The sequence below is a fragment of the Dreissena polymorpha genome, chromosome 9 (genome assembly GCF_020536995.1).
Source record: "Dreissena polymorpha isolate Duluth1 chromosome 9, UMN_Dpol_1.0, whole genome shotgun sequence".
NCBI classification, from domain to species: Eukaryota; Metazoa; Mollusca; class Bivalvia; order Myida; family Dreissenidae; genus Dreissena; species Dreissena polymorpha.
This window is the reverse complement of record NC_068363.1, coordinates 50631486-50648434: the sequence shown is the minus strand read 5'-3', so window position 1 is coordinate 50648434 and position 16949 is coordinate 50631486. Positions and strand designations below refer to the sequence as shown.

General features: G+C 32.6%; 1 protein-coding gene and 1 long non-coding RNA gene across 2 annotated transcripts; one reads left to right on the top strand and one right to left on the bottom strand.

Annotated features, from left to right (window-relative positions):
* The first annotated feature begins 3061 nt into the window (after positions 1 to 3061).
* Positions 3062 to 6101, top strand: LOC127844244 (uncharacterized). Its single transcript, XR_008032640.1, has 3 exons — positions 3062 to 3250; positions 4187 to 4282; positions 4922 to 6101. It is a non-coding gene; the product is annotated as an uncharacterized LOC127844244 (long non-coding RNA).
* A 350-nt stretch (positions 6102 to 6451) lies between these two features.
* Positions 6452 to 13938, bottom strand: LOC127844243 (uncharacterized). Its single transcript, XM_052374307.1, has 7 exons — positions 13897 to 13938; positions 13421 to 13507; positions 12811 to 12924; positions 12362 to 12430; positions 10471 to 10596; positions 9578 to 9778; positions 6452 to 8780 (listed from the first exon to the last, which is right to left on the bottom strand). Exons 1-6 carry the CDS (start codon positions 13930 to 13932, stop codon positions 9725 to 9727), a joined length of 486 nt encoding a protein of 161 aa, XP_052230267.1. The 5' UTR covers positions 13933 to 13938; the 3' UTR covers positions 6452 to 8780; positions 9578 to 9724.
* Between the last annotated feature and the right edge of the window lie 3011 nt (positions 13939 to 16949).

Genomic DNA, 16949 nt, shown 5'->3' with positions numbered 1-16949 from the left:
AACATGCACGCATACGACACGATCAATCGTATAAGTGACTGCCCAACCACTGATGCACCTTCTCCATCGTCTGATTAAAGACACATGCCTCGAAGCAACGAGCTCTCTGGTGTGTATTTAACGCCATACAAGGAAAGAAGATCAGTTATGAATTCGACAGTGGCATTTTAACTGGCAGAGTTGGTACTTAAGACGGTCAAGGCTTGAATTTACATCTATTTAAGTTGTTGAAATGGACGCCATGTTCATTCATTTTTTGCAAAAATAATTTTTGTGCTACCTGTACTTAACAACCGTAGTTTGAGACCATAAGATAATCAAATATTTAAATAATTGTTTATTAAACAAAAACAAGACAAATCAAATTAATTAAAAAATATCTTTAAACTTTATTTTAGTTATAATTTGTAAATTAAAACACTATTTGTGTATGTTTTTCAACTTAATATGAAGTCTTAGAAGTTTGTGTTATTGGCAAATTATTACATAGATAACGAACACTCGTTTTATATACATGATACACAAAGTATAGGACTTTGTTTTCGACGTACCCTATTTGAACCGTTAATAAGGATTCGTTGAACATATTTATGTTTTTTTGTTTCTGATGAAACGAACATATTTTTCATATAATCAATATATGAACATGTTGTTAACATTGATATATTATAATTAATAAAGAGATATTAACATTTAAACAATCGACATTACAAATCAATGAATTTATTACAACAATTTAATAAACATGTTGTAGACGTCCCGTTGATGTATAGGTCTGAATATTTACCGTTTCATCGATGACAAAGAAATCTACATAGTGGACTATTAAACGTTTCCTTATTTAATATATTAGACTTTTCATGGTCTTTTTTTATAGATGAATGACACTTACTGCACATATTTATGATATGTATTCAGCACAGAAATGCACATTTAAAATTACGACAATTAGCCTCAAATGTGAGTTCATGTATCCTAACATTCAAATTATTATACTTTGCAATAAATATAAAAGTACTTTATCGTATATCACTATGAGTACTTATCGTATATGTTCAATTTGTATGTTTAAATTATGATTTATGGTGTATTAATATTTAGTCTATAAATTGCATACACTTATAGTTTACAGCAGTAATATATAAAATATGATATATATCTCGGAAATTATGTTTGTTTTCTGACCGGCAAAATAGTCTGTATACATGCCTTAACATTGTGTTATATATGTTGCCATTTTATTTATATCTTCTCAAATTTTGACAGATGTTATTTCCTTTATAGAAATATAGGGAGTTATCAATAGGGCATAGAGAAACTAGAATGATCAATGGCACACACATGTTAGAAATCATCTAAATATATATATATACGAATTTTAAATACATTTTTACAAGTATTAATACCGTATTACGTTTTGATATTTAACCTACTTGAGGCTTAAATTTTGTTTGAAACTAGAGAAAATATTATCTGGATTTAAGTTAAGTTTGAGCACATGAGAAAATTCTGTCAAGACACACTTTCGTCGACGGAAATCACAATTGATGCATTGCTTAAATGATTCTTTAATTTAAAATAGAAAATTAAAATGAGCATTTATTTTATGCTACCGTTATATAACCATGCAATATAATTATGTGTCATTTTTCATGAAATTGCTTGAAAATGTTCTTATTCATTATTATCTTTTAATTCATTCATCGATCGATTTTGCTCTTAATCTGATAACTGATTCTTCATTTTATTAGCAATTTTAAATATTTCTCGCTTAAATGAAATCAAATATTCATGTTTGTTTCCTAAATGATTCATTATTCGTTTTGTTTTATTGTTAGCAAAAAAGTCTTATTTTAATAAGTACATCACATGTGAATCCTTTATTTGGAAGAGGTAAACGATATTATGTCACCTTTAATTCGATAAATAATGTTTCTTGAATTAATGTGTATGGTTTTCAATAAATCATTGTTTTATACAGGTGAGAAATTCTGTTTATTAATTTATTCTATTAAATTGTTGTGCACTGACACCTTTGCAAAGTAATCATTGATTACTACACACATAATTACATTATAAAGCTATATAATAATACGTTTATTCACAGCTTGCTTTTATGTAAAATATTTTTTACATTTCGTATAAAATGGCTATCGATAAAAAAGACATCAAACCGTCGTAGCTGAAGAGTGCTCGGATTTCTATATGTATTTTAGTTATCATCACCATTCAATAATCTGAAATACGAATTTAAATGATATTTGGGTAATAATACAAGAAACAAACTCAATTATTTGGCATAAAATTCCTTTACAGAGTTATGGTATTACAGAATACGCCTGTTCAAAATGTTATTTCGGTGTTATATTAAGGGTTAAAACAACATAGACACACCACGGCAATATAAAATAAAGTTTTATTTCCTGTTAAGGAATTGTATACTTGCGCCCAAACAATATAAAGACATACACAAATGTTTATCGGTAAGTAAATTAAATACAAGGACTCAGAAATTCGGTACTGACTCATTAATATAAGCTTTTGTCCATTTTAAGCATATTCATAAGAATGTAAAATAAAAATTTCAAAAATATAATTGTTGGAGATAACAATTTAAAGGGACTGTCCAATGGATTATGGTTTGAACAAAACATAAAATTATTGTTTTAGATATTAAAAACGATTATCGCCTTTGATTTAAGGATATAAAAGCTCAAAGCAGACTAAAGAAAGTATAACACAAACCAACACATAAGCCCAAGCGGCTGGGAATTCCATATTATATTTCACTAACGCCGCTCGACGTTTTTGACCTAAAAATAAATGTAGCTGAAAAATCAGCTGACAAGTCAGGTGGTACATGGTACCGTCATTTATTTTTGGCATAGAAATTACATTATTTCTAAAGAAAGAGATTTAGCTTGTTGAGCAAATAATTAATTTTCATTGAACATTTTTGATCAACCAATAAAATATACTTCATATTTAAATCAATATTTTTATTGGAAAATCACTTTTCACAAATACGAATATGCGGTCGAAAACTGAAAGCGATTAGAATTCAAGATGGTTCAGACATAAACAAGTGCTTGCGCTAAGAAAAGACTAAAAAAACAAGAGATACAAGGTACAGGTGTAATAAAAGGGAAAGGATACTAGACATTGGTATTCAGTGTGATCGATGGAGAAGAGTTAAAGAAGCTACTGGGATTGAAAAGGACGAGAAAATAATGGAAATATTGATCGATGCGTAAGTCTTCTTCATTTTCAGTTTGTGTGTCATAGCAACTTTTCTATAAATTCCCGTAATTATTTTGCCACATAATGAACACGATTTGACTTAAACACACACACAAACCCTTTAAGTATAAAAGATTTGTTTTAGAAATGTAATATGCTTTTAAATTACTTCTGAACTAGAGAGCTTCAACAATCATCTTTTGATGTATGCTCCAAAGCGAAATGCTTTCAGGTAAATAAAAAGTTCTATGTTTAAAGTGTTTCTTTTTTTATTTAATGAACACATGCTCATTGAACAAAGGAATTTATGCTCTTTCTTTTTGAGAATTTACATTTTAATAATAAAAATGATGTACCCTTTGTGACAAGTCTCGTAATAAACTGCCTGAATGACTAAAATATGAATTATTTTAGCTCGGCTGTTTTCGGAGAAAACCTGAGGTATTGTCATAGCCAGCTCGTCGTCGTCGTGTCGTCCGCCTACTTAGTGCTAAAACTTTGACATTTTGCTCTACAATCAAAGTGCTTCCACTTACAACTTTGAAACTTCATATGTAGATGCACCTTGATGAGTTCTACATGCCACACCCATTTTTGGGTCACTAGGTTAATGTTACTGTGGCCTCTAAAAAAAAAATCTGACAAGCTTTCGAAGAAAAAAAAAATCTGACAAGCTTTCAAAGCCGAGCATGGCACCCATTATGCGGTGCTCTTGTTTCATCATGTGATAGTAAAATTATTTGTGAACAGGATTTTTGTATTTGTTCACAGGATGTTTAAACAACTAGTAGTAAATCAAGAAATGAATTCTGATTATTAATATTTCAAGTCATTGGTGTTGAATTAATTCATATCTAGTGTAACATCATCAAAGTCCTAAAGGCAGATTTTCACACGAGTTGCGTGATATTTTCTGAGTTTCATTTCTAAAATTATTTGTTTTCAGCTATGCTGTTTATAGATGCAGGTGTCAGTTAGCAGCAATAGATTATTCAAAACACTTGAATCGTCCTGTTTTGTTGGACAAAGAAGGAAATTAGAGGTATTTATATTATTGTTTTTTGCCCTGTATGTTGGTTTATTTGTTTGTTTGTTTTTTTTGCGTCAAACTTTAACATTTTGCCATAACTTTTGCAATATTGAAGATAGTAACTTCATATTTGGCATGCATGTGTATCTCATGGAGCTGCACATTTTGAGTGGTGAAAGGTCAAGGTCAAGATCAACCTTCAAGGTCAAAGGTAAAAAAAAAAATTAAGAGAAGTAATAAGCTTTAAAGAGCTCATCTGAACCTGTCAAATGATAAAAAAAATCAAAGTGGCGCAGTAGGGGAGATAGTTTTTGTCAGAAACACATTTCCTGTTTTTATTAAATTTTGAATTGTAAGGATCAATTTACAGATTTATGTTTACTTATTGAAAGTTTTTATAGTTAACAATTCAACTGAATTTACAAACATGATGTTTAAAGCTCAAATTTGATACATTCATGTGATATGAATAATAAGTATACATTTTGCAAACAATGCTCCTGGCATAAAATAACTACTGTAGTATGCATTGAATCAGTAAATTTATATTATGGCATATATATTGTCTATAGATCTTAATTCTCGGTTTTGATTGAGCAATTGTCATTTCATTTTTCCAAATATCATGTCAGTTATAAAACAATCTTTCAGGGGAAAGAGTGCACTCACAAGCTGCTGGTAATTGGAGCACAAGACCTATGAAAAAACCCAAGGAGTATACATACATAACGGGTTTGATCACTGAAGTTACAAATGAATTCACCATAGGCAAGAAAAGAATAAGTGGCAAATGTGAACAGCTGTCTGAAGACCCCGAAAGAATTAGGTCAACTATAGCCCCTGTCACCCCTCCACCTACATCGATACTTAGTGATCAGCATGTCTCTAGATTGAGAAAAGCGAAAAAAATGAATAGTTGCACAAGACGTGTTTGATATTCATTTGAAGTTAGATAACTATTAAGTTTCACATCTTTAGTGTTAATATAATTTTAGAAGTGTTTTGAAAATGTACAATCTTACATTATGGTATAAATAATGAATGCTCTTGGTTGTACAATGCAATGACATTTTCCGGAAGATTTAATATTGAATTTAGCATAAAATGTTTTTTTATGTCCCCCACTATAGTAGTGGGGGACATATTGTTTTTGCCATGTCTGTTGGTTGGTCTGTTGGTTGGTTGGTTGGTCTGTTGGTTGGTTTGCGCCAACTTTAACATTTTGCAATATCTTTTGCTATATTGAAGATAGCAACTTCATATTTGGCATGCATGTGTATCTCATGAAGCTGCACATTTTGAGTGGTGAAAGGTCAAGGTCATCCTTCAAGGTCAGAGGTCAAATATTTGTGGCCCAAATCGCTTATTTTATTAATACTTTTTCAATATTGAAGATAGCAACTTGATATTTGGCATGCATGTGTATCTCATGGAGCTGCACATTTTAAGTGGTGAAAGGTCAAGGTCATTCTTCAAGGTAAAATATATGGGTCAAAATTGCTCATGTAATGTCACTTCTGCAATATCGAAGCTAGCAATTTTATATTTGAAATGCATGTGTATCTCAAGGAGATGCACATTCTGAGTGGTGAAGGGTAAAGGTCAAGGTCATCCTTCAAGGTCAAACGTCATAAAAGGGGGGACATTGTGTTTCACAAACACATCTTGTTTATTTTTAATATATTTTGTGCGATTTTTATCTATACAATTTTACACATATAAAGAACACAATTTTTCTTACAAAAAGTTTCATTTTTTATTTGATTATTGAAATGTGTTTTTCATTGTCTTCTTTATAGCCCGTATTTAATAAACCATTGTAGTCAATGTCTCTAAGCCTCTTATAATTGACCTCGAGAGTAGTTTCTTCTTTAATTATCGATACTATGAATATGATAGTGTATCCAGATATGCCTCAGTGTTCTATTTACACATTAACATTTAATACTTTTTAATGGCCATACTCATTTGAAAGGCAAATCACCTCAATAATTAAATGCCAGCATCATACACTCGAACCAACTCCTGTCACATTTCTATATGTATGTATTGAGTTCGATCCATTTTCTGACACCAGATGAATATAATACAACATTTGTAAAAAAAATCAAACTTCCATGCATGGGCCAACAAGTTCTTATCACACTGAATAAAATACCTCAATTGTATATCAATTTAATAGATATGAAAGACTCGGCCGAGCTAAAATGTAGACGGTCTGCACAGGTTACTACATAACGAAAGCACACAAGATACAAAACATGGTTGAACAATAATAAGATACTATTTTTCAAATTTTCAACAGCAACATGTTGCTTTTTTATTGATTTCGAAATGTTTAATCATGCATTAGCATATGTCATAGTTTGAAATGTTATTTAAGAAACCTAATCTAACAAAATATCAAGTGTGAAACATAATGACTCGAAATAAGAATAAACAAGGGCTGTTTGTAAAACTTGCATGCCCCCCATATGGGCTGTCAGTTGTAGTGGCAGCCATTGTGTGAATATTTTTTTTGTCACTGACCTTGACCTAGTGACCTGAATATCAATAGGGGTCATCTGCCAGTCATTATCAATGTACCTATGAAGTTTCATGATCCTAGGCGTAAGCTCTTGAGTTATCATCGGAAACCATTTTACTGGTTCTAGTCACCTTGACCTTTGACCAAGTGACCTGAAAATCAATAGGGGTCATCTGCGAGTCATGATTAATGTACCTATGAAGTTTTATGATCCTAGGCGTAAGCGTTCTTGAGTTATCATCCGGAAACCATTCAGTGGACGGACGGACCAACATAAGCAAAATAACATACCCCCTCTTCTTCGAAGGGGGGCAAAATAAAAAAATCAAAATGCAAACTTAAAATTGAATACAAGCAAAAGATATAAAAAATCAGAATACAAACAGGTAATACACTATTGACTGTTTTTTATGGACGGTCTTTTCAAGCAAACGTTTCCATTTTCGAACTCATCAAAAATATCATTGAGACCAATCTTTTGACCAAATTTCATGAAGATTGGACAATAAATGAGGCCCGTAGAGTTTTAACAAGGCAAATGTAGACGCTGCACGATGGACAAAAGGCGATCACAAACGCTCACCATGAGCACATTGTGCTCAGGTGAGCTAAAAAGTGTAAAAATCAAACTATTAAGTTCAAACAAGAAAATAAAATAAGTATACAAGAAATGAATTTTGATATTCAATTAGTTTATTTACATAGTATTCTTAAGAAATATGGCATTGCTTCTTTTATTTCTTTCATCTTACAATCCAGAGTACTCATGGCATTTCATTCAAATGACACCAAAGTAAGCATACAAATGTAAAAACTGCTGTGCAAGTTTTAATAATAAACTAGCACATTTCACACAAATTGGTATTTCAAAACAAAATGCATAGAACTGAAATATTCAAATGATTAAGCATAATTCAAATGATTTGCATAAATATAAATGTTTCAAAAAAGGAGCCAGAACAAAAAATAATCAAAACTAAGAAAGTTCTATGTCTGATAAATGAAAAAGAATAGCAACTAGGCTGTTTGTAAAACATGCATGCCCCTTATATGGGCTGTCAGTTGTAGTTGCAGCCATTATGTGAATACGTTTTTTGTCACTGTGACCTTGACCTTTGACATAGTGACCTGAAAATTGATAGGGTTCATCTGTCAGTCATGATCAATGTACCCATGAAGTTTCATGATCCTAGGCCTTATTATTCTTGAGTTATCATCAGGAAACCATTTTACTGTTTCGAGTTACTGTGAGCTTGACCTAGTGACCTGAAAATCAATAAGGGTCATCTGACAGTCATTATCAATGTACCTATGAAGTTGCATGATCCTAGGCGTAAGCATTCTAGAGATAGCATCCGGAAACCATTTTATTGTTTCGAGTCACTGCGACCTTGACCTGGTGACCTGAAAATTTAAAGAGGTCATCTGCCAGTCATGATCAATTTACTTATTAAGTTTCAAGATCCTAGGCGTAAGCATTCTTGAGTAATCATCCGGAAACCGTTTTACTGTTTCTAGTCACTGACCTTTGACCTAGTGACCTGAAAATCAATAAGGGTCATTTGCCAGTCATGATCACCAGTAATGATCAATGAAGTTTCATGATCCTAGGTCTTAACGTTCCTAAGTTATCATCTGGAAACCATCTGGTGGACGGACCGACATGTGCAAAACAATAAACCCCCTCTTCTTCGAAAGGGGCATAAATATGCAAAATTGTTAGAACACTGGGCCTTCACCTGGTATGAAGCCTGTATACTGGCCTGAAAGACTAGGAAACTTCTCCCTTATTAATTTAACACAACATGCTTAGACAGTTCTTCTGTCTCCAGCAGTCAGTTTCCCATGCATTAAGATGGTAAATTGTCTGTATGCAGCATGTCTGAAAGATTTATTGACATCTTCTAGTGTCTCTGCAGAAAAGGAAAACACATCTTGTCGATACTGCTGCTGACTGTAGAGGGTCATCCTATCCAGCATCTCCTACAAAGAAATTATTGCAGATTTTACTATAAATTTCTTGCAAATGTAACTCCAATCAGCAGTCAGTGAGACAGCACACTAGACTTTATGAGCCTTGTTCTGAGAAAACTGGACATAATGCATGAGCGTCCCAGAGTAGCCTGTGCAGTCCACACAGGCTCATCAGGGGCAACACCTTCCACTTTTATGACATTTTTCGTTAAAATTCCACTTTTATGACATTTTTCGTTAAAATGTCTCTTCTTAGCAAAAATCCAATTTAGGCGGAAAGTGTCGTCCCTGATTAGCCTGTACAGACTGCACAGGCTAAGCTGGGACGACACTTTACGCACATGCATTATGCCCAGTTTTCTAAGAACGCGACTCATATAAAGGGGTGGAAAGGTGTTGATGGTATCAATGCAATGAATCAATGGAGTACAAAATATTGAAATGGTATGCAAACTTAACATTTTTTAAGCAAAAAAAAGAGTTCCTTTCTTTACTCATGTAAAAACATAAATTGTATTGAATAAAATAGCAAGATGAGAAACAACTACACAATGTCTTAGAACTTAGCATCTTTGTTGGCATTACCTGAAATTCATTTTAATAAGCCAATAATGATTCAGTAAATGATTTTCCCACATGACAAAATTGCCTTTATAGCAGGATTAATTTTTAAGATGGGATATTTAATAGGTTTGCATGGTGAAACATTATTGACCCATTACTTAGCCCTTGTTATAAATCAATATGACGCTGCAAAACTTCAGATATTCAGTTAAAGAAACTCATAATACATGAATCTTACTCACAGATCTTTGACTTGAGCATAATTCTGGGACCATCCCACAGCAAACTCGATCTTCCACTCTCTCGTATTGTGGGCATCTGTGACAAGAGCACCACTACGGACTGGACACAGATCTTGTTCCTTTTTCTCTTTCCTTTTTGATAAAATTCTAGCAATATCTAAATTCTTTCCTTTCGGTGACTGTAAGACTTTCAATTATTTCCTGAAATTACACAGTTAAACTCAGTACCAAATTCAAGAATCAGTATAACACAAAAGTAATCAATTAACTCTAAACATTAACTGATCTTGAGAGATTGGATATTTATAACTAGTGCATAACTGTCACTGAAATTCAATTATAAAATCCTCAGGGCAAAAATATGACCACATGAAATAAACTTATGATTATTTCAGAATTTACCCTCAATTAAGTATTGACTTAATATCAAAATAAAAAAAAACAGCACTAAATGATATTTAAGCAAATTCTAGTGAGTCGGTGCAAAAAAGCTTTGTTTTTGACAATGTTTAAATAAAAATCTACATTGCCACAGAAAATTTTAGGGAACTGAACACAACAATAACTTGCAGTTTTTTTTGTGAAAAAATAAGTCTCCCTCACAAAGTTCTTCATGAGCAAAATGGCCAGTTTTCTATTAGAGTCTCAAACAAACTAGGTGTAAGGAGCAGAATTTATGGTGAACAAATAACTATTAGGCATATAACATTATTGGAACTGAAATTATCAAAGTAGCACTTACTTGAGGGCAAGAATGGGGGAGACATAATGATCAACTGATTGTTTAATTATGTATTGTTATTATTCCAATCTACATGCATGCTTATTAATCTGTTAAAAGCTTTAAAATAGAATTCTTCTGTCTATATTTTCAACAAACACGAAAAACAAACCTTAGATTTTCGTTCTTGTTCTTTTCTATATTCAAGAATTCTTTCTTGTTCTTCATGGTCATAACAGCGCCCTTTCACTTTCTTACTTCCTCTTTTCCTTCCCTTTCGTTTGGTTCTTAAATCATCCTAAAAAAGATTTAACATGACATGTTTGAAAAAAATACATGATTAAATTTCAACAAGGGCTGTTTGTAAAACATGCATGCCCCCTATATGGGCTCTCCGTTGTAGTGACAGCCATTGTGTGAATATGTTTTTTGTCACTGTATGTCAATGGCCTGTGAAATGTATCCAATTAATAGTGCAAAAACCAATCAGGACCTATACTAATCAATTATATCCATTATATGATTGAGTCTTTGATTTTTTGGATTCCTTTCACACATTTTGACTTATTTGACAATATGTGAAACGTGCACACAATTTGTAATGTTTTATTTATTAATGGTAATGAAACATGTTATTTATAGCAGTTAACTCCCCTAGTCAATGACAACCATAGATAGCAATGCAATCTGATTAAAAATAGCCAAGGCTAGTGTTGTGTATTGGGCAAATGTATACAAGTGCAACTTGACCACATGACCAGTATCATGTGTTTACCACACACAGAAGTCAGTTATGTAATAGACCATTAATTCCACTCCCAACTTTGGCCACTTGCCAAGATACTGACCAGTATCAGATGGGGTTGTGAAACTGTGTAAACAGTGAACACCAGTCCATGTAATACTGGCTTACCACTTGTACTAGTTGATTTGGAGTTAATACAGTAATGCATGTACAAATGAGACACTAAGCTCAAAAGTTAATTATATGTGCCTCTGAAAACTAACCAGAGGAGTGGGTTGAAATTTACAATCTTTACTTGGCATTTGAGGAAATCTGAACTCTCAGGGTTTGGATAGAACATCCCCAAATTAACTTTTCTTTACACCGTTGTTATTTTTGTTCAATACACAAATATTAACATAACTTTACAAATCCTGCACAGTAAAGAAACTAAATCTAAGTTGATATTTTAATATGCTTGATCCTATTTATGTATAAACATTGTTTTATACATACAAACTGTGTTGCTGTTTTTCAATTAACAAGCGTATTAAAATATAATTATATTTTTATGTATAATTTGAATTGACAAAATTAAATGCAAGTTGCGTAGCAAGAATTACATGTTTGATTTATTGTCAGTGAATCGTGACATTTTCTCAATGTTTCAGACCACCAGTTTGTCAAAGCTATCAACCGCTTGGATGGTCAAGCTAAATAGAATTGACCCAGCAAATCACAACTATCCTGTTGCCATATAATATTACATATCATATTACATTGGTTTTTTAAATGTTGAATTCTCACGTCATTTCCATAAACATAGTATTTACATGATCAATCTACCTATGAAGTTTCATGATCCTAGGCATATGCGTTCTTGAGTTATCATACGACAACCACCTGGTGGACGGACCGACCGACCGACCGACATGAGCAAAGCAATATACCCCTCTTCTTCGAAGGGGGGCATAATAAGCATGTCCAAACATATACAAAGATGTAAGGTATGCGTTTCAGGTATGTTGTTGTTTCAAGTTTATTTTACGAGTAACTTCATATCATATGGACTGCATAGAATGTGTTTTCATATAATACTGTGAATGAATGAACGGACAAACGAAGGAGCGAAGCAAATGAAAGATGCATTTTAAACAGCACTGACACTTATGATTATGCATGAACTGACTTTTTAGGATTTAAAACAGCCATACCACTCTATTGATTATTCAACAAGAAACATTTTCAGTACTATGCATATATGTCTCTCTAAAACACAGAGAGGAAACAGTAAAATTATGATTTTATAAATAATTGTAATTCAAATAATTTAAGTTACCTCTCTCTCACTGAGTGGTTCTCCTTCAGACTCATCAGAACTTGAAGGAACAAAAGCCAGTACAGGTTCCTAAATATAAATAAACATCCAGGAGTTACATATTGCAATGCAACAAATATAAATAGTAATAGTAAGTAATCAGATATAAATAAATAACACCTCATCAGAAAAAGATGTAGAGGTTTGGACTTCCAACTTTATCAGGTAGTGAAAGTTTGTTACAAGTTTATATTTCCAAGAAAACCTTATAAAGATATGAAGTATAATTAGTGCAAATATTCTGCTGTGATCATTTATAAAAGTGTTATGTTGAAATAAACAAAAAATTGATCTAAGCACCCACTTAGTTCCAGGTGAATCACTTAAAAGATGAGGTTAAATGTTAGAATAAGAAGTATAAAATATAACTCACTAACTGCACTTAATCATCAAATAAAAGCAAGTCTTACATCGTCAGACGTGCTATGGTGTTCGAGTGTCCCCTTAGTTGTTGTTGCTAATGTATCAACTTTCTGGATCTTTCTGGCAGGACGTTTTCCTTTACCCTTCTGTAGACTTGAATCCTGAGTGTAACGAATAAAACATCATGCATTTGATAAAAACCAAGTAATGCAGAAAATCTAATAAATAAGAGCAAAAAGAGTAACCCTAAAATGACAAAAACATGATGTCAATGTCATGACCTAACCACATGAGTTATAGTGCATTTCTTGATTTACTACATGTTATTTGCAACCACAGCCTACATCCACAGATTTCGGACCTAAATATTGTGAAGAAAAGCAAAAAGTCCTACTATACTAAGCCAAGGTTGCTGTTCAACTCTCAGGCCTTTACAATAATAGTTCTAACTTGTAAATCATAATGGGTTATAGTCAAACCTGCATTTATCAACACAGAGCGGACAAGGGTGATATTATTATTTCTTCTTAGTTCGGCTGGTCACAAATAGATATACATAATTCACTATACCCCTCCGGTTGACCAGGTGGGAGAATATATCAAATAGCTGGCATATAATTAAAATGTGTACACACAACAGCATTAAAATGAACTTACTGAATCTGTGTCCTGAAAATACAACAACATTCTCTTAGATGGCTGACTCACGCGTTTACTTCTTCTCATCTCTCCCTCTGTTTTGGCCTAAATAAAAAAACATAAACACAAATACACTGACTTATTTAGGATCTGGGTACGAATTTACTGTGGAAGAATCCACTGGCTTCTATTAGCAAAATTTAAAAGTTAATGAAAAACGCACATTGCAAAATAAACTACACAAAATTCGAAAGTCAAAACGAGAAAATCATAAAATCAAAATACGTTAAATTGATTCTCATGTTCATGCATTGGAGTCGTCTGCTATCGTCTAATTTGTAAACCAGCGACATTTAGCATCGAATTGCAAGGTAAAGACCAACAATTCGCTACCATTCAACGGCAGATAAACTCATCTTGTTGAATTAAATAAAATCAGATCGGAATCTTAATAAATTATATTTTATTAAATCAATAAAACAATATTTTCTTACTGGTTCGCTCGTTGTAGATTTCGAAGCCTCCGCCATTTTGTTTGTTTGTGTCTGAATCACGTGACACGAAGCGCGAAATACAAATAGAAAGGGATTTCCCAAGGTAGACGCAAACGTCGTAATACAATTTGGCTGTTGCTCTTTAGTTTTGTAGTTTTAAGCAAAAGGTTGAGTTGGATATGGTTCACATTAACGAATGTTATTAATTAATCTCAAAATAATAGCCTTCTAAATTCAGTAAACTAATCCATTGGACAGTCCCTTTAATGGAAGCAACATTACAATGAAATCCATTTAAGCTTCTTTATCGTTCCCGTCGTGTTCTTGCTTCCCATTTGTGTCACAGAAAATGCAGCAGTTGGGAAATGCAGTTGGACATGGCGTAAGCTGCCGTTTCAATCTGTTTAATGTTCTGGCACTAAAAAAGCATTATACAAATATCATTGTGCACACTGGTACCCGTTACTGACACACCGAAAGAATAATTGTTAGATGTTGGTATATCGTCGATACTTTAACAAAATATAAGTAAGAATTGTATAGATGTATTAATGGTGTTATGTTTTACAAAAACAGATCCGTTTATTAGTAGCATCATAATTTTACATGATTTAATTAATGGGGTATTACGAACACTAACTTTTTGTTTCATTTATGAACTTCATACATGAAACAACAATTGGTATTTATTGTAATGAAGCAGACTAATATCTTGCATTTATAAAATGCAAACGCTATTACGATGAATTATAATGAACGCGATTCTATCGTGGTAAAACAATACTATTACCATATTAAATATTACACGAGTAAATGGCGTTGCCGTGCATGCTTAATCTGCTTATAACAGACTTCCGCTGTTGAGTTTTAAATATTGAAACTTAACTGTTTCAAACTTGTATTTTATTACATCGAATATGTTTTTCATCGAACGAATTGCTACATTTTCGGGCGTTTTATAACAATACACTAGTTATTGTCAATACATGGCACGAGTACACGTTGTACATGTCAAGGAACACTAACCTTTCAACGAGATACTTAAGGTCCACTGAATTGCTGCTAATATCATTGTTGACCAGCGCATCATTTATCGGCCTGATATCTAGATTTACACAAGAACATAAATGTATCAAACAAACACATTAATTGGACTTAAACATGGTAACATAAAGAAGAACTAAGTGAGGAAGTCATTTCGGTTTGCATATCCTCATATCATTGTCGGATACTTACGCTCCAGTATTGATGGAAGGAGCTATGCGGACTGGGTCAAACGTTTGTGGCAGACAATACTACACGCTGACATTATAAAGAGTATTTTCTACAGACCCTTGCGCAAAGTTCATTTTGCTCACAAAAAGGTGTACGTTTAAGAATGATAAATCAGATGAAACATTATTGCGTTTTCGGCCCTTTCGTTTTCATTTTAATATACATAATTAAAACTGTCTAATAAAATGTTTTGATGTTCTAAAAACAATTTAGAGGAGTTATTTGTAATGAACTTGTAGAAAGTAAATGAGTGATTCGATGAGTTATAGGTCCTTTTGCCTTTCTCATGGAAATGAAAGAACCATAAATTGTTTTCTTCTTTTGTTTTCTTCTTTTTTTCATCGTTCAAAAACACAATATAAATAAATATTTGTATTTCGATCGTAAATGAAAAAAAACATGTTAGAATTCTATACAGTATACATGTACACACAAACAAATGGTTGTCAATTTTGTACCAAATATTTTACATATGTACGGGGCTTTAATTTTAAAATAGTTCATATTATTGTGTGTGATCATTACGAAAAGACCTCCAAAATAACATCTTTCATACAAGGAAAGTTTTGTAAAGATCTAAAAAATGTACACTAAACATACATGGGTAGTTTTGGATTGATCTTGATTTTTTAACAAAATGTAGACGACAATGCAGATACATTTAAAGCCCTTTCAAATCCCATACCATAGCAACCGTCACTTGAATTAAAACAGCATCTGTCTATAAAATGAATCAGAATGATATGATTGGGGAATTATCTGGCTTGTATTTAGTTCGGGAAGATGTGGCAATCATTCACTGTCGTTATTATTTGATGACAATTTCAGAGCGAATCTTTAATAGGAAAAAAATAAGTTAAAAATAAGTAGGAAATCATCGTACCGGTATGAACATTTTATATTATGCTTTCATATTTTGCCTTAAACGACCAGTAGAATAAAATGTACAATTGAAAGTAATGAAAGAAAATATTTGATAGAATTCTGTTCATATGTTCATGTCGCATTTTCATATAATCAATCGATCAATTAGTAGAGCGTTCTGAAATATCGAACCTAACCAACTACCACAATCGTGTTTAAGGAAACATTTACAACAGGTAAATAAATACAAATGAAATATGCTTACTTTAATTATCTTACATAATGTACAATGCTATTTATGATTGTAATGTCGTCGATGTTTTGCATTACATTTGCATCATTATATACGCAAAATCACTTACTCGTAAAGCCTATTATTCCGTGAAGGCATGCGATTAACAAACAGACCATCACAAATCGTTCCATTCTGTACGTGCGTGTTCGAACCAAATCTTCGACAGAATCTGTTCTGTATTAAATAATACCCGACATTTATATGCTTCTCTCTCTGTAATTACTATTTTGTAAATGCACTGCCTCCCAATCATAAATGATTACGTGCATTGCGTTAAAGATGTGACCTTTTTGTACTACATTTGGCGTTTTCTTTTTGTCAAAACTAGTTTTGTAAGCTAGTGCACTACCTAAGAATGCATTTTACAATATAAACAACATTTCAGGACACTGAGTGCAACTGATAAGAATTGTGGGGTGTATATCCACGTAAATGGAAATACATGATAGGGTAATGGCGTACATGAACAAGAAACAGATTGTGTACCCATAATTACATATTTGTGTGTATAGACATAGATCGTGTAAGGTAGTGCACTACCGAAGCATGTATTTTATAATAAAAACAACATTCCAGTACACTGAGTGCAACTGATTGGTGAGGCTTGATAACTACAACC

Excerpts from the sequence above, each read along its gene's own strand:
- LOC127844243 (XM_052374307.1), bottom strand. The coding sequence starts at position 13,932 with ATGGCGGAGGCTTCGAAATCTACAACGAGCGAACCA. Across the intron at positions 13,508-13,896 it reads AATCTACAACGAGCGAACCA|GCCAAAACAGAGGGAGAGAT; the intron begins GTAAGAAAATAT and ends TTTTTTATTTAG. Across the intron at positions 10,597-12,361 it reads AACCACTCAGTGAGAGAGAG|GATGATTTAAGAACCAAACG; the intron begins GTAACTTAAATT and ends AATCTTTTTTAG.